Genomic DNA, 22,064 nt, shown 5'->3' on the forward strand with positions numbered 1-22,064 from the left:
CTTCTTTCGCTCAAATGTATCTTGCAGGCAAGTAAATAACACAGGAGGAGCTGCCTACAATCCCATACTCTTCTCCGATTGGCTGGGGGAAAGATCAAAGTTCACTGTGTAGCCTATCATATGCTCCAGCAGCCGAACTAGGGCTTTAGCTTTGAGACAAGTTTCTGCGTTGCACATTCACCTGTGTGACAAATTTGCTCCATCTAAAACAAAAACAAAATCCTTAATGACATGCAGTTATGCTGCTGCGCTGCCAAAATAGTTCCAGTTGGTACCGAAGTGCACGGCGTAGAACTGCAAAGGGCCTCCTCCTCCTATTTGCCTAAGGCCGGCCCTGATTGCAGAGAGTATAATCTCTCGTGTTCCCCGCCTGCCTGAGAAATGCGTGGGAGAAGTACAAACTCACTAACAGACAATGCCGTGAATAAAGATGCCCTGTTAGATGTTTACTCGTGGATGGTAGCTAGCGTGTGGCCAGTGTCAGTAAGTATAGGGTCACGTCCCGCCGGCGCCGGGCCAGCACAGAGACAATAATATAAAAGCAAAGAACGTAGTACGTGTCTCTTTAAGGGGCGATAGACGCTTCTCCTGCTGGAATAAGGAAGTGCGAGGGGGGCGGAGTTTCGCGCTGAGGTCAGACAGCAGGTGGAGGGCTCTGTTTGGTGTCACAGGACAGCTCTGCTTGTCGGCCACTTCTCCGCCTCACACTCAGGTACAACATATAACCTCTGCTGCTCTCATTTGCACTGGTATTGATTTGTAGCGTAACTTCTTTCTCCAGTTCGTCGCTAGTGTAGCACTTCACTCAAGCTGGAAGGGGAGTGCCGACCCGGCCCCCTCCAACTGTTGCTGAGGTATTTTGGAAGTTGTACTACACCCCTACACTTAGTCTCTTCTGTACAATAGCACTGCCCAGTGTCACTGTCTCTATTCACTTATCAGCTGCTCAGTGCTGTGAGTCCTGCCTCTGACTGACTGACACGAATTCTTATAGACAGTGCAACGTCCTCTGTGCCTGTCATTATTATTTACTTCTCAGTGGCTTAACTAAAACTTACTGGGCCAAAAAAATACCAGCCTTCCTGTATATTTAGATTTTTATCCCATTTTGTTAACATTGGGGTCAAACATAATTTTTACTGGACACGGCGGTAAAATACTGGCCAGGAATTAGGCATTTTTCATAAAACTGCTCATTGACTCCCCTGCTATTGCAGGATCTACCCCTACTTATTAAAGGGCATATGTAAGGGCATATGTAAATGTAAAAGAAACCTATCTCCAATATACTTTTATAAAAAAAAAAGTGTTTCTTTTTATAAGAAACCTGACCGTATGCAGTGAAATTCTCCCTTCATTTACAGCTGTGGATAGGAATTGTCAGATGGTCCCTAACAGCTCTGCAGGGAAACAATCATACTTATGAACAGCAGGGGGAGCTCCCGTCTTACTTCCCAGCCATGCAGAACTCAAGCAGCTTTGTTTTTTTCCCTGTAGAGCAGTCTGTGTAGAGATTTTATTTTCGCCTTTACATCCCCTTTACTATTTCCAACCAGGGTCGGACTGGGGGGCCCGGGCCCACCGGGACTGCTGGTCCAGGGCCCCCCTACTGCGACGAGCCGAAGTCTCGCGACTGTGTGTATGCGCCACTCGAACGGCGCCATGCACGAGCGGCGCTTCTCGGTGCGCATGCGCGAGCGGCGATGCGCATCTCCAAAAACCGTTTTTCCAAAATTATTATAGTGGTAGAGCGGACCAGTCCGACACTGTTTCCAACAGCTGCAGGGACAAAGATCATGGAGCCAGATTTAAACAGATAATCTGGGATTCTATTTAGAGGATTATTTTGCTGCAGCCACTGGTTCTGGAGAGTTGGAGAAAGTTTATATTAAACAATACAAAAACTATAAAATCTACATTAGATTACATGACAACACAGGGCCCAGTGCAGTCTGCCTATTCTGATTATTAACCAGTCTTGCTGTATCAGCTTCTGGCAAAAATTATTTGACTTGTGCTGTTTGATAATTTATGACGATCCCTAAGCAGCCCAGACCACACTGAGCATGTGCACAGTCTTGCAGAGATGTTTAACAAAGTTACAAGATGGTGACCCCCTGTGGCCAACTTTGAAAGCGTAAATCATTTGTTTGATTAGGCTTGTGGTGCAGTAAGTTCATGTTAATATTTAGTATACAAAATACAGCATTTCTAGCCTTATTCTATTTTAGACTTTACTTCCCCTTTAATGACTGTATTTGCATCTCAGCACAATATGAGAGAAAAATTCCTCTTTTTAAAGGACATCAGCCAGGGAAATTTTAACTGCAGTGCAACGACACAATCTTACCTGGTTCCCAGTCAGACATATATTAAGATTTAGCTATGTGCAGTAGCACAAAGTTCTGCAATTTTACTCTACTGCATGTGTGCAAATCTAAATCTGAAAGGTATCTTGTAGATCGTAAGCTCTTTTGTTCAGGGCTCTCTTTAAATCTTGTATTAGCAATGAGTTTTGTGTATGTAATCAGTATGTTTTTTTGTACAGCACTAATGGCTGGGGAACAAACCTAGAGATTCTGCTTGATGGGGGGGGGGTGCCTAAAATTTAGACAACCCCTAGTAAATAGGGCTTACCTTTCCCTGTAAAGGGACCTTTCATTACATATTCAGTATGCAGCAGCCTAGCTGTCAACAGAGCTTCCATTAGATATCCCATTTGTAGGGGATCAGCAGCTCTTCAGTTTGCAATTTCAGCAAAGGTCCAAATTACCATAGCAACCATTAACTGATTTGAATAAGAGACTAGGATATGAATAGGAGAGGGCCTGAATAGCAAGATAAGTAATAAAAGTAGCAATAACAATAAATGTGTAGTCTTACAGAGCATTTGTTTTGGGGTCAGTGACCCCCTTGTGCAAGCTGGGAAAAGTCAGAAGAAGAAGGCAAATAATAAAAAAAGAAATGCAGGTCAATTGAAAAGTTGCTTTGAATTTGAAAAGGTTTAAGTTAATCTAATATGCACAACTTGTCCTAAAGTGTATACAGATGTTGAGTCATGTAAATAACTACTGCTATTGGTTAGGCAGTAAATTCAGGGTTCTTTCACCCATCTTTATCCTTACTTTCATCTCCTTTTAGTAGGCGAGCCCCTCAAACTTCCATTAATGTAGTGCACTGTATTTGTTAATTTACAGTCATATGAAAAAATTCGGGAACCCCTCTCAGCCTTCATAATAATTTACTACACTTTCATTTCCCAGGAACATCCTAGTACTGGGGTGTATTTTGAACAAGGATTTTTAGTGAAGCAGTATTCAGGTGTATGAAATGAAATCAAATGTGAAAAACTGGCTGTGCAAAAATTTGTGTAATTTTGCTAATTTGAATGCATGTAATTGCTCAATACAGATTATTGGCAACACTTAATTGGTTGGATTAGCTCGTTAAGCCTTGAACTTCATAGTCAGGTGTGTCCAATGATGAGAAAAGGTATTTAAGGTGGCCAATTGCAAGTTGTGCTTCTGTTTGACTCTTCTCTGAAGAGTGACAGCATGGGATCCTCAAAGCAACTCTCAAAAGATCTGAAAACAAAAATTTTCAGTATCATGGTTTAGGGGAAGGCTACAAAAAGCTATTGCAGAGGTTTAAACTGTCAGTAAACATTCAGGAAATGGAAGGCCACAGGCACAGTTGCTGTAAAACCCAGGTCTGGCAGGCAAAGAAAAATACAGGAGTGGCATATGCGGAGGATTGTGAGAATGGTTACAGATAACCCAAAGATCACCTCCAAAGACCTTCAAGAACATCTTGCTGCAGAAGGTGTATCTGTACATCGTTCTACAATTCAGTGCAATTTGCACAAAGAACATTTGTATGGCAGGGTGATGAGAAAGAAGCCCTTTGTGCACTCACGCCACAAACAGAGTTTTTTGTTGTATGCAAAAGCTCATTTAGACAAGCCACAGTCATTTTGGAACAAAGTGCTTTGGACTGATGATACAAAAATTGGGTTATTTGGTCATAACAAAAAGCGCTTTGCATGGCAGAAGAAGAACACAGCAGGTGTTTTTCTTGGAATGCAATCTACTGTCAAATTTGGTGGTGGTTCCATCATGCTGTGGGGCTGTGTGGCCAGTTCAGGAACTGGGGCCCTTGTTAAAGTCAAGGGTTGGATTAATTTAACCCAATATCAACAAATTCTTCAGGATAATGTTCAAGCATTAGTCACAAAGTTGAAGTTACACAGGGGTTGGATATTCCAACAAGACAATGACCCTAAACACACTTGGAAATCTACAAAGGCATTTATGCAGAGGAAGAAGTACAGTATTCTGGAATGGCCGTCACAGTACCCCGACTTGAATATCATGGAAAATCCATGCTCGGCAGCCATCAAATTTAACTTAACTGGAGAGCTTTTGTATGGACGAATCGTCAAAAATACCGCCATCCAGAATACACTCATCAAAGGCTATAGGAGATGTCTAGAGGCTGTTACATTTGCAAAAGGAGGCTCAACTAAGTATTGATGTAATATCTCTGTTGGGGTGCCCAAATTTATGCATCTGTCTAATTATGTAATGATGCATATTTTCTGTTAATCCAATAAACCTTATGTCACTGCTGAAATACTTTCCATAAGGCATGTTATATATTAAAAGCTACTTTGAAAGCTCAGCCAATGATAAACAAAACTCCAAAGAATTAAGAGGGGTTCCCAAACTTTTTCATATGACTGTATTTGTATCCCAGTGTAACTGTATATAAGTTGATTTCTTTTCAGGCTTCTGTCATGGCAGGAAACGCTGACATTCGTAATCCCACTGAGGTGCACATGAGTCAGATGGTTTTGCCCTGTCATGCCAACCATAGGAGCCAGCTCAGTACTGGACAACTACTCAAATGGATTGACACTGCAGCCTGCCTGTCTGGTGAGAAAGTTGGCTATTTCAGAATAAATTAACATTTTCAAGAGAAAATATACTTCCTTGTTTAAAAAGAGTTAATGAAAAAACACATAAAACCTATGGTTTTTGTTAGTCCTTGAGCTAAATAGGGCCAATAGAAAAATGTAGGCTTCTCTATGTTTGGCCCTTGTGAGGTAGTTAATTAGATTGCAGTATATAACCTCCTCCCATCATCATTTGTTGTGACTGTTTTGTTAGTAGCCGTAAAATAGAAACGGATTCCCACAAAGCACGAAAAAAATAATACATAAAACACAAATATCATTACCTATGGGGTAATGTTGCATTTGGCTCACCAGCCAACTGAAGAACTGCAGCTGGCGACATGCCATGGTGCAGTTTGGTCCTTTGCCCCCTGATATTTACACACCTGTAGAGGAAACCCTTCAATTCATGTAAATGTATTGTGCAAAGTACTGATTGCTGTCCCATTGAATTTTAGCTGAGAGACATGCCGGCTGTCCCTGTGTCACTGCATCTATGGATGACATCTATTTTGAGCATACGATCAGGTAATATTATCATTATAACACTGTACAAGAGACCAGATATTGTTTTCAGTTTTAGGTCCTTAGCGTATATGGATGGAGTTTGAATACATTTATATATTTCTGCTGCATTGGTCTCCAAGGTATTGCTGGAGAGATCTTCAAGATCTCTCCAGCAATAAATAGACTAATTGGGACATGTTTGCTGTTTTGCAAGATTTATTTTCCCTGTCCCCTTTGTGAGTTTTTCAGAGCTTCCATCACTTTTGTCAAGATGTAAAATCTGAAATCATAAGGCAGGCATTTTTACTTCTTGTGGTTTTTCTAACTTAATATTTTATGAAGTTGATGACACAGGCAGAATGCCCGCCATGCACTCACTCTCATGACAATTTATACTGTGATTACAGTTGGTACATTATAATAACATAACAACAATCCATTCCAAAACCCAGGGAAAATGACCCTATATTTTGCTGCATTACACTAATATAAACACCTTTATAGTCATCTCTCAGCAAGCTTTCTTTTGTCTCTTGTATTGTTCTGCATGTACATATAAAAGGGGTTGTTCACCTTTGAATTAACTTTTAGTATGATGTAGAGAGTGATATACTGAGACAATTTGCAACTGTTTTTTCAATTTGTATTGTTTGTGGTTTTTGAATTATTTTGCTATGCAGCAGCTCTCCAATTTGCAATTTCAGAAAACTGGTTGTTAGGGTCTGAATTAACCTAGCAACCATGCATTGATTTGAATAGGAGGCTGGAATATGAATAGGAGAGGGCCTGAATGGAAAGAAGAGTAGCTTTACAGAGCATTTGTTTTCAGATGGGGTCAGTGACCCATTTGAAAGCTGGAAAGAGTTAGAAGAAGGTGCAAGTAATTAAAAAAATAAAACATGAAGACCATTAAAAAGTGGCTTACAATTGGCCATTTTATAACATATTAAAAGTTAACTCAAAGGTGAACCACCCCTTCAACTTATCAACTACTATCTCAGGGGGTCAGGAGTGCAACTGACTTATTTGCTAATTCTCCCCCTTGTCCAGTTAGGCCACCATAAATCCAGGGAAGATTAGAGATGCTAGTGGTATGTTCCACCAATCTAATAAATTGTGTTTTATTTTTTAGTGTGGGTCAAGTTGTTAACTTGAAGACAAAAGTGAACCGCGCTTTTAACTCTAGTATGGAGGTTTGTATCTCTAGAGAATTCCTTTCAATCATTTTTATAGCCTACCTATGTCTTTTAAAAGCACATGTGCAAAGTCAAACTGCATTGTGAGACAAAATTATTTAAAGGAACAGTAACACACTTTTCGAGTTAAAAATCCACTGTACCCTGCTCCAAGTACAGCTCTATCCTGCAGAACATTTATTAAATTTGATGCTTTATGCTTTATTTGATGCTTTATCAAAAGCATCAAATATATGCTTTTATATAAGTTGTCCTTTCACCTTATTGGGAAGACAGTGTACATCCTGAAGCAGGGTTTTTAAAGCATAAAATATAATAAACTTTCTGCAGGACAGAGCCGTAATTGGAGTAGGTTACAGTGGCTTTTAGCATAAAAAATGTTAGTGTTAAATTTCCTTAAAGTGGTAATGTAATAAATTTGCTAAGTTTGCATCGGGAATTGTAAGGCATAGTAACAAATCAGCAAGAGACAATAAGCACTCTTAAGGGCAATTGGAGGAGCTGTTTATGTATTCTATAGTTCCATAGATCCCCCTTGGTTCATAAGATATGGGCATAAGATATGAAACCCATGTATAACCATAGGACTGCAGAAGGTTCCACTTGTGGTGCTCTACTTGCATTTACCCACATTAAGGTCACACTTTACTGACAGAGTAATGAATATATAAAAACTTGGAACCTGTAATACTAAAAAATTAGCCAAATGGTCACTTCTGCTGTGTGTTAATGGCAAAGTGTTGTTGGCTCTGTGGAAATGGCAAACTATGACTGCAGTTTGTTATTGATAGACTAGATATATTTTTATGCAGTGTTGATTGGTGTACCCGGAGCCTACTGTAAAACCTCAGTCAAGGCCCCTCCCCACCCCCACACCAAAACTTCATATGTGCATCAGTTTTCTGTTCTCGAAATGAGTGTTTACTGTACGTTGTGTTTGAGCAGTACGTTAAATATGCACTTGGCAGGTCTTAAGAAGGAGTTTTAGGTACATTTATGAACAGTTAAAGTATAGTACCTGGATCAAATGTATTTGGGTGCATAGTCTGAGGTCCCAATGTGTTTGAAACACTTGTGTACTGAGCATCCAACGTTAATCCCCTCAAAGTAAATAACTGAACCTTTATTGGGCTGGTGCTCAAATGAAACCTTGAACGTGCATTTCAAGCACAGAAATTTGCCTGTGTATACTGGGCCCTAGTGACACTACAGTTAAGCAGGCAGTGGAGACTTGGTGCATATATTAGCAGCACAAATCTCAAATTGTCACATTTAATAGTAGCCAAAACCATCTCTTCTGGCTGCAGTATGACATCACATGATAAAAGAGTTTATGGGTTGGCAAATTGTGGACAGCTGGCACATTGTGGCCACAGTTTTTGCCATGAAAATTATCATTGTACATGCCACATACTTTGAATAATCATACACATGGGATATCAAATCAATCATCATATGAATACCTTTAGTATTCATAATTACAATGTTATCATTTTATGATTTAGAGCTTGTCTGGAATAAAAAGCTGCAGATTCTGATTTTATACAAACTTCTACCTATAGCAAAGATTTGCACTTTCTAATGTTTATGAGCAGAAAGAACTATTTGCCCAATGTGAATTATGAAGTAAGAACTTACAGTATATATATTGTTTCGGGGAGTTATCTTTTGTGACATATAACTGCACGCTATTATTTTATTTATTTAGTTTTATTTATCAAAGGTCGAGTTTTAGAGGTTTGTGAGGTTTTATACCTTGAATAATCTCACAACTTAAACGTTTCCTGATTCATGAAAAAACTCGAATGGGGAAACTTGAATCTGTGAATTTGGGGTAAAACTCATATTTAAATTGATCTAGTTTTCGGGGGGAGGAAAAACTCAAATCTCAAATTCTAGAGCACGTGGGAGATAAGATGATGCAAATTGCATGCAATGAGTTGATTCTTGGTTACTTTGTAGAAATGACGAACTTTGATAGCTTGGAGTGGGAAGATTTTTTTGAACCATTTGGGCTCTGTGTTTATTAAATTTTGAACTATGTAGCTAGGTTGGGTCAGTTACTGTTGGTGATTTTTTGTGACACAAACCTCAGAGACAGTGAATTTTATTTATTGCAGAGCCATGAAAATTAGAATGCTTTATTAATATTTTGAGGAATATTAAAGCTACCTATGTTTGGTACCCTATGAATATGTCAAATCTGTTTACTCTAGCGTTTTCTACACTTCTTCTGTTTTCCATTTCTAGGTTGGGATCCAGGTTAATTCAGAAGATTTATGCAGTGGAAAGGAATGGAAAGTGTGTCAAGCATTCGCCACATTTGTAGCACAAGCACAAGCCAAGGGCAAGGTGAGAAACATACAGGCGGACCAGCCTAGAGGAAACTTTTTTTTTTATTTTTGGTAGAAAGCCTTAGGTTGACAGGAATTCCCTAATAACCCATAAGATTTGCAAATATCTAGAATATATTCTGTGGGCTACACAAAAGTTTGTAATGTATAATGTTTGTTGCTATGTACAATTTTATTTATTATGGTTTCTTTCCAACTAAAATTTTTGCTTCATTTCCTAAAGAGAGTGTATTATTTTAATGTTCCGTATTGATCACTTGGTTTGGTGTGCAGGTAAAGCTCCGTCCCCTCACCCCAGTAACTGAAGATGAAAAGTTGGAACACAGTATTGCTGCTGAAAGAAGGCGCATGAGACTTGTCCATACTGACATAATCAAAGACCTGCTTGTCAAGTGCACCCTTCAGGATGGTACAGTCTTCACTTTGTAGATAACTGATATTTTCTTTAAAGGACATGTAAAGACTATATTTTCCTATCATGTATATAATTTGGGCATATATTCTATTTGCCAGTGCCATCACATTTTCCTAAAACAAATAGCAGCTTTCACCCGGCTCTGAGACATCATCAGTAACATTGACATCTGCAAACAGGACTTGTATGCTGTAAAGTTCATGCAATGCAGAATGCCAGTTTACACAGACACAACATACTTTGATAAAACGTTCTGCTGGGGTTGAACAATGTAATGGTTAAGCTGAGCTCAGGAAAGGTGGTGAGGAGAAAAAAATAGGATCCGACAACTAGTTTCTATGGGAACCAGCAATGCTATCTGTTCATTGGTTGTTAGACTGGAGGCTGTGTTTACTAATCTGAGATGAGAAGAACTGAGCATGCTCATTAGCCAACAGTCAAAGTAAATTCCTGAGGGAGGGGGCAGAGTGGGGTAGAGAAGGAATTCTAGGTGATTAAGTGAAGTATGATGTAAATATTGATGTTTCTGCATCCAGGCATACAAATTGATTTTGTCAAGAGTGCTGGTAACCCTTTGGATTGTGTGTGTATATGTATGTATGTATATATGTATGTGTATATATATATATATATATATATATATATATATATATATATATATATATATATATATATATATATATTTCTACTACTACACTCACAGGTTGTATGTATGAACATTGGATTCTTTTCAATAAGCCTTTTTTTTATTTATAGTCCCGTGAGTGCAGTAATACTCTTTAAGTATTTCTGTACTGGCACCCATGCATTTGATTTTGCACACAGAGTGCTTCAATTGTGTACTGTAATATTTTTATACCAATATCCCTGGTTTTGGAATGGATGTTGGACAGGCAAATGAGAACTGACTTGACCAGTCATCCATTTTGTTGCAGAACGAAGCCGGGAAGGAAATGTGAATGGGGAGGTGCTTGCCCAAGCGACCCGGGTAGAGAGCGTGGAACTGGTGCTGCCTCCGCATGCAAACCATCAGGGAAACACATTTGGCGGGCAAATCATGGCCTGGATGGTCAATGTTGCCACTATAGCTGCCAGGTTGATATCCTGAAACTTTAATAAATTGATTTACTACAACACAGAGCTTCCTGTTTAGGTTTAGAGGTGACAAGTAGCCTGATATATACAGAGAGTAACTTCTAGTTAATAATAATAAGGCAGTTAAATATAAGTGCATAACTTATAGTTTGAAACACACCTTTACCACCATTTAGCTTTATCACTGTTGGTCTGTCGAGACTGAAAACGTAATTTGTCATTGTTCCCTCTCTGCACATAAACTTTTAAAGTTAAGGAGATATAGTTCATTGTCCCTACTGATCAGATCCACTCAGTTGGTGTATTTCCATCTTTAGCAAAACAAGAGAGAGAGAGCACTGTAATAAAACCCTTACAGATATTGTGCATTTGGTCTAGACCAAACATAACCACAGAAAAAGACTCCATAACTCTGCTCTAACATTGTCATGATTCATGGTACACAATTATGTAAAAACAATTATTAATAATTAAACATTATTAAAAATAAACACCTCACTTTCTCACTGCAGAAACATTATAGCCAATTTGTTATACATTCAATAAATTGATCTTGGGTCTGCAGTGTGATTATAGGGGGGAGTGATTTTTTTTTTGTTTGTTTTCAAAAGTTTGAATACCATGAATTATGGCATTATTTTTTAATAAAGATCACCTTTTTATATTTTGTTGGTGCAGAGTTATGGAGTCTTTTTCTGTGGTTATCGTATGTCCATCTTTAGACCAATAGTTCCAGTTAAGTAACTGTAGAATACAGAGAAGCCACAAGGTGAAAGTAGTCCTTTCTGAAATAGAAATAGAATTAAATTGTATTAGAATAAAACTAAATAGGTTGGATTGAATCAACTGAAAGAGAGGTACTGTAACCATATAACTTGCCTTCTTTAAAAGGCTAATACATTTCTTAAATGTATATATAATTTCAATCTATCTGTTTAATTTGATTCTACTAAGCCTACTCTTCACATTTCACTCATTGTTAAATGAGCATTCCAAGCACCCATTCAGCAAAGTGAAACTGACCTGTGTTGTGGGACAGTGGTTCTGTTTCTGACAGTATATCTAGAATATCTGCCATAAAGCAAGATAGGGCTTCTGTTCTTTTCAGAAAGAATATATGGAAAGATCCAAGAAATACATTCTGTAATGCAAACATTAAAAGTGCCAATAACATTTGTAACAGTAAAGTGTTCCCAAACTACACTCCTTTGCATGTTATTAAACCGTGTTTTTGTGCAAAAGTTAACAGTTTGTATTCTGATATATATACCTTTAACATAGGTCTATGAAGATTGTCTTCAATCCTGGTCATAAAATATACTATCCTGGTCATGAAATATAATATCTAGTAGAAATAAATCTAAAGACTCACATTAAAGTTCCATTAATACATTTAACAGTATGAACTAGGAGGTAAATTATAATATTCTTATATTTTACAGTAGAAGGGACAGTATTCTTTAGCACACACGTTTCATTGAGTCACGTGACATTGCTAAGTACTGATTTTAGCTGATATAAGTCTATGCTTTACTCATTATATTGTTGAATAATTTTGATTGTTGGTTAATAAACCAATGATTTTTAGCTTTGAATCTCTGAAACATAACTCGAACTAGAACATAACTCGAACTAGAACAATTCTGAAGATCACTAAAAATGGTCTGCATCTGTTTAATATACTTCTAGAAACCTTTAGAATAAAGGTTTCCCATATGATGATGGTTAAAGACTGAAAATGTTTAGATGGTATCATATCTTTCATCTTTGACCAGACCATCTGCATATCAAGTTATTCTTCTTTTCAAACAGCCGTCTATGTCACACCCATCCTACTCTCAAGGTCATAGAGATGTTCCACTTTCGGGGGCCTTCCCAGGTTGGCGACAGGCTCATTTTAAAGGCCATTGTGAACAACGCTTTCAAAGACAGGTAAGATCACCTTTGAAATTATGTCCGCTCTAAAGATTGTAAATCTGTCTTTGATAAACATATATATATCACAGATTGTCACACAGCAGATCGAATAAACCCTGGGTAAGTTATCTACACTGACCAATTCCTTGCGTGGTTCTATGTAGAATTTCTTAATAATTAATAAAAGGAAATCAAATTTGCAATCCCAAATTACTTCTAAAAAAACATCTAAAAGGTCCTGTAATTATATAAAATGAAAGTGACCCATGTGTCTTTGTAAATAAATATCACTTGATCCACATTTCTACTTCTTTTTTAAAGGGATACTGTCATGGAAAAACGTGTTTTTTCCAAAACACATCCGTTAATAGTGCTGCTCCAGCAGAATTCTGCACTGAAATCCATTTCTAAAAAGAGCAAACAGATTTTTTTATATTCAATTTTAAAATCTGACATGGGGCTAGACATTTTGTTAATTTCCCAGCTGCCCCAAGTCATGTGACTTGTGTCTTCACTTTAGGATGGAATTACTTTCTGGCAGGCTGTTATTTCTCCTACTTAATGTAACTGAATGTGTCTCAGTGGGACTTGGCTTTTACTATTTAGTGCTGTTCTTAGATCTTCCAGGGAGCTGTTATCTTGTCTTAGGGAGCTGCTATCTTGTTACCTTACTATTGTTCTGTTGTTAGGCTGCTGGTGAGGGGGAAAGGGAGGGGGCGATATTACTCCAACTTGCAGTACAGCAGTAAAGAGTGATTGAAGTTTATCAGAGCACATGTCACATGACTGGAGGCAGCTGGAAAATCGACAATATGTCTAGCCCCATGTCAGATTTCAAAATTGAATATAACAAAATCTGTTTGCTCTTTTGAAAAATGGATTTCAGTGCAGAATTCTGCTGGAGCAGCACTATTAACTGATGCGTTTTCAAAAAAACATGTTTTCCCATGACAGTATCCCTTTAAGGTACAGATCTAGAAAAGATGACATGACAATGTACACACATTTTATGTTGCATGCTACTTTGATTACCTTGTAAACAAATACCCACCGTGTGTGACATTAACCATAAGGGTAAGGGCACAAGGGCAGATTCGGGGGGATTAGTCGCCCCAGCAACAAATCTCCTCTTCTTCAGGGCGACAATCTCCCTGAACTACTTTCCCGCCGACTATAATGAAAAATCGCCAGTGGGATGGCACTCGTGGCACTTTGTTTTCCAAAGTCGCCCGAAGTTTCCTCGTGAGGCAACTTCGGGTGACTTCGGAAAACGAAGTGCCGCAAGCATAATTGCAGCTAATCTATTGGCAATAAAATGCCTCAGTAGCTTTCCTTCTCCTTTAAAGGAGACCCTTCACCCAAAAAAAATCATAATTATAGCAAGCAGGCAGGAGCCATTTGGACACTGTTATTAAGGCAAGTCTTCCATCATCTCAGAGTCTTGATTGTGCACCAGAATGGGGGACCTGATGTCCATCCGCATGCACTGGTTACACAATTAAATGGTTAAGAGAACTGGGGGAATGTGGGGAGTGCAGTGATATCTAGTAACTGCTGAATGGAAAGTGAAAGTAATTGCTTGCCCCGCCTCTATGCCTAAGGCATTTTTAAATGAGTTTACAACAGCTATGAACACTTTTATAAAAAAAAAAGAATTAGAATTTCATTTTTATTTTGAAAAGGACTTTGATTATACAGCTTTTTATGTCTGGATGACAGGTCCACTTTAATTGCATAGAAAACAGATTCTCTTAAAGTTTTAACATAATATCTCTGCAGTCAGTGTTGAGGCTGCTTTCAATATCAGACTGCCAATAAACCTAAATCTATCACTGCAAGAAATCTCTGGGCTTCTAAAGTAGATGATCATAGAGGCCGCTGAAGTAGGTATGGTTATGTGCAGGCTAACGTTTGCGAAGGTTTAGGCACATGAAGTCTTCCCCTTGATCCAAAGCGATGCTGCAAGGTAAGATGTTGAAATTACATTGTTTCTCAGGATTTATGGTCTGAAGTAACTATTTAATGCATTAGCTTGAAGAAATGCATTTATGTGTTTATTGCTTTAGTCGTTAGCACCCACTGGCATGCCATTTAATTAAGTGCTTGCCCTGTTCTAACATTTCATTCTGTTGCATTTTGGAAACTGCCCTCATATTTGAATCCAGCTATCCAGTACAGTCCAACCAAATTAGATAAACTTCATAACAAATACAATTGTTGCTTCCATCAACACAGGCATTCATGGTGATCAATCTCCCCACCGGTTAAAATGTCATATCAGTGTGATTGGTGTTGATGGATTAGATACTGTACTGGGTAATCTACATTAAACTTTGGGCGACTTCGGAATACGAAGCATCGCGCGTGCTTTAGCGAAGGCGACTTTTCTTTATAGCCGGCGCAAAACAGAGGGAAGGTGTTCGGGGAGATTGGTTGACACAAAGACAAGGCGATTAGTCACCAGGCGACTAAATCTCCCCGAATTGCCCAGTGTGCCCCTACCATAAAGTAAGAGTATAGCAAATAGTAAGAGATTCCCAAGTAGGCTCAGCAATACAGAGGACATTTTAGACTAGTCAACACAGAAAATATTTGTGATGAACAATCACAACCTAACAGCCTACCTTTCATGTTGGCACTTTATTACTAATTTTGATTAGGGATGGGCGAATCTGAGCCGTTTCGTTTCGCCAAAAATTCGCCAAAATTTTTTTGTCGCGCGTCTTTTTTTTTTTTTTGACACACACCGCCATACAAGTCTATGGGTGTCATTTCCGCTGCGACACAAGGCGAAAAAATTCGCCCATCCCTAATTTTGATGTCTGATTCTCTGCATGATAATGTATATTATTTTGCTGTTTCATGACCTACAATAAGTACCTGCATGAAAGAACATAAAGAAAGAGAATTATGCACCATACAGGACTGTTAATGCTTTTTTCTCCCCATGTGTTGCAGTATGGAAGTTGGCGTTTGTGCAGAGGCATTCTGTCATGAGATGAATGTGCCCAGGCGACATATCAACAGCGCATTTATGACCTTTATGGTTCTGGATGAAAAAAATCATCCATGTGTTTTACCTCGCATAAAACCAGATGAAGGGGTGGGTAAGCTTTACTATATATCTTCGTTTGTTAAAATTAAATGAACACGTTAATGCAGGCACTGCTAAAGAGTTAAGCTGGCCATAGACGCAAAGATCTGATCGTACGAATCGAGGATTCGTACGATTTTTGGACTGTGTGTGGAGAGTCCCGACGGAGATCGTGGTTTGGTCGATCGGACAGGTTAAAAGATTTCTGTGGCTGCTGATAATATCTCTGCATGTATTGCCGATCGTACGATTTTCAGAGGGAGACTTGTCACTAGCTTTGGTTGGACATAACTTTCGTACGATTGCTGTCGGGCAAAACATCGGCTGATCTGTTCTTTTGCACTTTATTTGATCGGAATAGTTAGTGGCAGGTCGGGAGATGAGATTCATACGATCAGATCTTTGCGTCTATGGCCAGCTTAACAGTTCAAAGACCATGCTGATTCAATCCAGTACACTTGTAATAAACAGGTTGGTCTGTCCTTAACAAAGACCCTTCAGCATAGAGAGCCCAGCAATATCCGCATTTTTCTTATGGTCTTTTAGTAACCACATATGTACTCTTAATGTGATATGTATTTATATTTATCTATTCAGAATTAGACTGATGCCTCGTGCTGATAAATATTCATTATTTTTCACAGGATGGACAAAGAAGGTACAAGGAAGCACTTGCTCGCAGAAAGATCAGACTGGACCGGTGAGCATTTACATTTGTGTGTTGATGATATGCACTTTTAAATCTGTATTCTTTATCTGATAGAATGGAATTTGCATCTGCAAGTTTTGCATCATGTGTAAATCTGTAGATTAACATTCTAATATATGGATATGACTATATAGATATGATCTATAGATCCATACTTTATGCAATGGCCAGTAATGATGCCATTGATTACTATAGTTTTTAATAAAGGGCTACATGCAAGTTGGCTATACATACACCTGAACATCGCTTTCTTTCCCAGGTGTGGGGAATATCAAGATTACTTTAATTGTCTCCATCCTTTTTTAACAGAAAATATGTGACCTCCTGTAAGCAATCAGAAGTCCCACTGTCTGTTCCATGGGATCCAAGTAACCAGGTATGTTGCTACCCCAGTAGTATAGTATGTAGAGACCTAAGCCATGTAATATATTGTATTAACAGAAGGTAACAGTCTTTACTCATATCCTTACAGGTATATCTGAGTTACAACAATGTTTCTGCCTTGAAAATGCTGGTGTCCAAAACTGACTGGGTATTAGCATCTGAAATAAACACGGTAATTATAATTTTTTCCCTAATGCAGAATTATAAAAATTACTTACTTAAAGTACTTACATGCCATCATGTATATGCCCATTTATATAAAGACTCCACAAATTGTGCATATTGGTTGTATTTATTAGATGGTTAACTGGCCTTTCCCTCCAGAGACCTCTGCAGCCTATAATAAATCCTGTTGCTAGGCCTGTATACCTTCCAACGCACTCATCCTCTAGCTGCCTCTACACCACTACCTTTCAGAATTCAATTCTGATAAAATCCTGAGTTCACTCTTCTCCCCAGACCCTATGGGTAAGTCCACACTGGGCGTTTTGGGGAGATTTGGTCGCCGGGCGACTAATTGCCTCGTCTTTGCGGCGACCAGTCTCCCCAAGCGCCTTCCCTGACTCTTCGCCGTTTTTCTTTCCGGAAGACTAACCGGCGCATGTGATTTAGCGCCAGCGTTTTTTCATTTTAAGCCGGTGCAGAGTCAGGGAAGGCGTTTCGGGAGACTGGTCACCGCAAAGACGAGGCGATTAGTCGCCAGGCGACCAAATCTCCCCAAAACGCCCAGTGTGGACTTACCCTACATCTGTAAACTTTTCTCCAGGTATTCACAAAACTACCTGTTACTCTCCTCTACCTGCTCCTCAACTCTTCTCACGTTACCGCCTCACACACGTTCCAGACTTTGCTTTTCTCTGCAATACCCTCCCATGTTCTGTCCAACTTTCTTCCAATTTTTTTCTGCTTCTAAATAATCTCTAAAAGATGCATTTTTTTAAATTGGTCTGTATATGTGTGTGTGTGTATATATATATATATATATATATATATATATATATATATATATATATATATATATATATATATATATATATATATATATATATAGGTGCCTCAAGGCCAAGTCCCCATTGACGGTGCATCCGCCCCTTGCTGCTCACTTCTGCTCTTTTTTTTGGGGATTTGCGCGCAGTAAATTCTAGCTGCAAAAGTCTAAAGCTTTCCTAAAAAAATGTAGAAGTGGCATGCCGCCCGTTTATTTGCGGTGCCCCAGGCCTCTGGCCTTGTAATAATAACAATAGAGAGCATAATTTTTCCCCCCAACTCCCCAGTTCCTAAGATCCTTTGTAGTAGTTCACCTGCACCAAACACTATGAAGTCATCATTTATGGTTGGGCAACAATAGTAGTGAAAGATTAGGACTGAGTTTTTAAAACTTTAACCCTGTTTGTTGTCAGGTTCGTCTGTACACATTGGAAGAAGATGGTTATTTGTCCTTCAAGGTTGAAATGAGAGTTTCTATTGATGCCAGAGAAGTGTTTGAACTACTCTCGGACTTAAGCCGTAGAAACCAGTGGGATGCCACCTATCAGTGAGTTGTGAGAAAATAAGAATCTAGAAGAATATGATTTTTTAATTGTCAGTTTTAATTGTCAGATTTTGAAATGCCCTTCCTTAAGCAGTACATAAATACATTGCATAGTTTTATGAATGAAAAGGAAGCTTATTTAGCAAGTGAGGAAGGTTACTGAAATGAAAACTCTCATGGCATAAAGCTGATTCAGGGACTGGCCTTTTAAAGTAATGCATTTTCTCTCCCCTCAGAGCAATTTTCCAAATTGAAGAGCTGCTGAATATAAAGCTAAATAACTCAAAAACCTTTAATAATATAAAGAATATCACTGTCTACATACTAAAAGTTATCTCAAAGGTGAATAACCCCTTTAAAGTTATTTGTAAAAACAATTCATTGAAAGCAGCATTGGCTTAACTCCCAGTTGTTACTTTTTAAACAATGTTGCAACAGTCAGAGTTCCCCTGCAAAGACAGGTCACTTACATTGTATCAACAGTCTTAAACATCAGGGCAGAGAATAAAAAGGGACAAACAAACACTGCTTTAGTGATACATATACAAAACCTTAAAAAAAACATATAAAATTTGTAATTAATGTATATTGCAAAGTTGCTTAGAATAAAGTTTTCTGTTGTATGTAAGATTAAGGAATAAACTATTGAAGAAATACACCTGTGGCAAATAAATGTTTTTATACTTATTTTCTAGGGAATGTCAACTGCTGCAGCAGGTTAATGCTGATGATGCCATTTATCATGTGATCAGCACAATGCGTTCCTCTGAGAAGCGTTTGCAGGATTTTATTATTCTGGCATCAAGAAGGCAGCCTTGTGATGTTGGGTAAGTCACCAGACTGAACTGATTTTTTATATATATATATATATATATATATATATATATATATATATATATATATATATATATATATATATATATATATATATATATATATATATATATATATATATATATATATATATATAGTTTCATACTTTCAAATAATAAAAAATATGTGTGATATGGTGTTGAGAAAATGCTTGCCTCTTTTCAGGGACCCTTATGTTGTAGCCTTTCGGTCAGTTATCCTCCCTGCTTACCCTCCATGTAAAGAATATACCCGAGGGGAGACACTCTGCGCTGGATTTTGTGTCTGGCCCGAGAAAGAACATATGACAAAGGTAGGGGGTCAAGGAGATGCCCCTTTTAGTCTGTAAGTCCAGTTTAATGTATTGCTGCTTATAAAAATATAGAAATATAGTAACCATGATTCTGGGATTTTTGGTATGAAAAATACTTGCTTAGTCTTAATGCACATGTGTCCAAACAGAAGGTGGGCTTCCTCTCCAAATGTTTCCTCTGTTTGTACATAGCACTTGTGCTGGTAGGTCCTGGATACAATTACAGAGCAGTTGATTGGCTTACACGCTGCAGTGCAGTTACGAGCAGTGTCAGTGAGCAAGCATTAAAGAATATGCATCTGATCAGTAGTAGTAGTAGTTCTTAATTAGTTCTTAAGAAAGCTGTTTCATACTTTGTTTTTCAGATTTCCTACTACAACCAGTTTACTCCTGGAATTGTGCAGTACATAACAACCAATATTGCTGGGCTTTCATCAGATTTCTACAATTCGTTCCAAGCATGTGAGCGGTTCCTAATTGAGAACACAAGAAGCAAGACTTTTGTCTAAAATGTCTGGGCTTAGGGAAGCTGAAATCACTTTAAAAAAAAAAAGCACAACGCTGCAATACTTTACCAGGAGACCGACTGTTTTTATTTTAGGTACAATCCAGTCCTACAGTATGATACACATAGTACGTAGCTCTTAATGTTAGCACACACTGCACTTTGAAAATGGATTTCATCCTTATAGGTTTACTGAGTGGTGGATGGAACTGCATTTAGCTACGGGGAGTGTGAATAACTCTAAATGAATGATATTGCCTTGTATTGAAACAACAGATAAAATAACCAAGATATGTCTTCCGATACATTGAATGCCCCAGCTGTTCAGTTTGCCATTGTTCTGGTGTAACTTTTAGATGACAGGCTGGTACTGACATCATTTTGACACTTTCATCAAGAAATTTTAACTTGATGGTCATTAAGCATAAGAATAATTCAGAAAAAGTCCATGTTTCTCTCCCTTTTGTTTGTATGAACAAAAATGATACATTGATTCATAACTAGATTATATATATGGCATGTTGGGAATGGAAAAGAAGTGCAGAATTCAAAAGGTCAACCTGGCAAAGTGGCTTGGTTAATTTAATACTTACTGTTAGACACTACTGATAAGGGGATTTCATGCTTTCTTGGCCAGACACTTTTTAAAAGTGATAGGACAAGTAGCAATAAAAGTTACTGGTATGATCCGCAAGCACCTGATGCATGCTGGGAATCAAGGCTGTAGCAATAAGTTGAGAAAGTACTCTGGAGTTCAGGAAGCCAAAGACCGGTGCAACCAGTTGCACACATAAATGTACAAACCAAAAGGGACAATTTTATTCCTGGTCCATGAATTATACACGTCAGTGAAAATGTTTACTTAACATAATCTTGCTAAGGTTTTTTACTAGACTGAATTGATGGTTCTGAAGAATGGGCAACACAGTGCTGCAAAGTAAAATGGAAATGAAGGCATGCTTTTAATTGAAGATGATGTGCTTCCAGAAGAGGGCAGAGAAGGAAAGTAATGCCCCCTGGCCAACCCTGCTTTGAATAGGGGAAACAAATAATAAGAGATGGCCAACCATCCAGCTGCTGTTGAAATAGAACTTCCATCATCCCCTGAGAACCTTTGAGTGCTGGTTGAATTCTGGGAGTTGGAGCATCCCAGGGCAAATACCTACCCTACCCTAAAACCAGCCCTTATGTAAAAATGACATTTTTATTGGCAAAGAATGTCGCTGCAGAAAGGTTTCTCTTATTACAGAATTATACACTATCTTGCACTAAGCTGCTGCAGTTGATGGAGAGCCTTTAACTGGCTTTGCTGGCTGAATATTCATTTAATTTCCTACAATGGCAGGTTTCTAATGTTCTTCCTTTCACATTCAGCTGGACTGGATGCATTTTCAAAACTTGTAAGCGTTGTTTATTTTACATTGCACTACCTTTTGTAGATGGTGTAAATAATTAACCCAGCAAGCAGTATAACAACATGCAGACTTCTTTTGGCCAGGATGAATAGACAGCCCTAAGTTGCACAAACATTTTATAACCTCACAAATTTGGAATAGTAAACAGTTTTTATATGTGGAAAAATACTTTCAAAGGGCTCTTCATTTATACATGAGAGTGTGTGTGTGTGTGTGTGTATAATACACAAAAGCCATGAATATCTTGTAAATTATATCCTCATAAAAGATGACTAGTGATGTCATCAGTTATAAATGGTGAGTAAGCCTGGGCTTCTATGTAGTAATGTTTCAATGCAGATAACACTAATGCTGTAACTGTTACCCACAACCCTCTGCAGTAGACAGATCAGAGCTAATTTCTGGATACTATGCTATAGAAATCTACCAACTACCCAGTGTTGGTTGCAGTTAATAGAAAATAAAAATGCCCAAAATAAAGTTACACATAGGGGCAAATTCATCAAGGGTCGAATATCGAGGGTTAATTAACCCTCGATATTCGACTGGGAATTAAAATCCTTCGACATCGAAGTCGAAGGATTTTGCACAAATACTGCGATCGAAGGAATAATCCTTCAAATCGAACGATTCGAAGGATTTTAATCCAACGATCGAAGGATTATCCTTCGACTAAAAAAAACTTAGCCAAGCCTATGGGGACCTTCCCCATAGGCTAACATTGGGTTCGGTAGCTTTTAGGTGGCGAACTAGGGTTCGAAGTTTTTTCTTAAAGAGACTGTACTTGACTATCGATTGGTCAAATAGTCGAACGATTTTTCGT

The 22,064-nt window shown here is 38.3% G+C and overlaps 1 protein-coding gene across 1 annotated transcript; it reads left to right on the plus strand.

Moving 5' to 3' along the window:
• The first annotated feature begins 227 nt into the window (after nucleotides 1–227).
• LOC108714336 (acyl-coenzyme A thioesterase 11) lies at nucleotides 228–21,407 on the plus strand. Its single transcript, XM_018258460.2, has 16 exons — nucleotides 228–483; nucleotides 4,787–4,934; nucleotides 5,413–5,482; nucleotides 6,594–6,654; nucleotides 8,908–9,009; nucleotides 9,285–9,420; nucleotides 10,362–10,521; nucleotides 12,334–12,453; nucleotides 15,397–15,541; nucleotides 16,177–16,232; nucleotides 16,551–16,617; nucleotides 16,714–16,797; nucleotides 18,026–18,159; nucleotides 18,852–18,983; nucleotides 19,195–19,321; nucleotides 19,687–21,407. Exons 1-16 carry the CDS (start codon nucleotides 382–384, stop codon nucleotides 19,828–19,830), a joined length of 1,788 nt encoding a protein of 595 aa, XP_018113949.1. The 5' UTR covers nucleotides 228–381; the 3' UTR covers nucleotides 19,831–21,407.
• The last annotated feature ends 657 nt before the right edge of the window (nucleotides 21,408–22,064 follow it).

The sequence above is a fragment of the Xenopus laevis genome, chromosome 4L, assembly GCF_017654675.1.
Source record: "Xenopus laevis strain J_2021 chromosome 4L, Xenopus_laevis_v10.1, whole genome shotgun sequence".
Taxonomy (NCBI): Eukaryota; Metazoa; Chordata; class Amphibia; order Anura; family Pipidae; genus Xenopus; species Xenopus laevis.

Excerpts from the sequence above, each read along its gene's own strand:
- LOC108714336 (XM_018258460.2), top strand. The coding sequence starts at position 382 with ATGCGTGGGAGAAGTACAAACTCACTAACAGACAATGCCGTGAATAAA. Across the intron at positions 16,618-16,713 it reads CATGGGATCCAAGTAACCAG|GTATATCTGAGTTACAACAA; the intron begins GTATGTTGCTAC and ends ATATCCTTACAG. Across the intron at positions 16,798-18,025 it reads TAGCATCTGAAATAAACACG|GTTCGTCTGTACACATTGGA; the intron begins GTAATTATAATT and ends GTTTGTTGTCAG.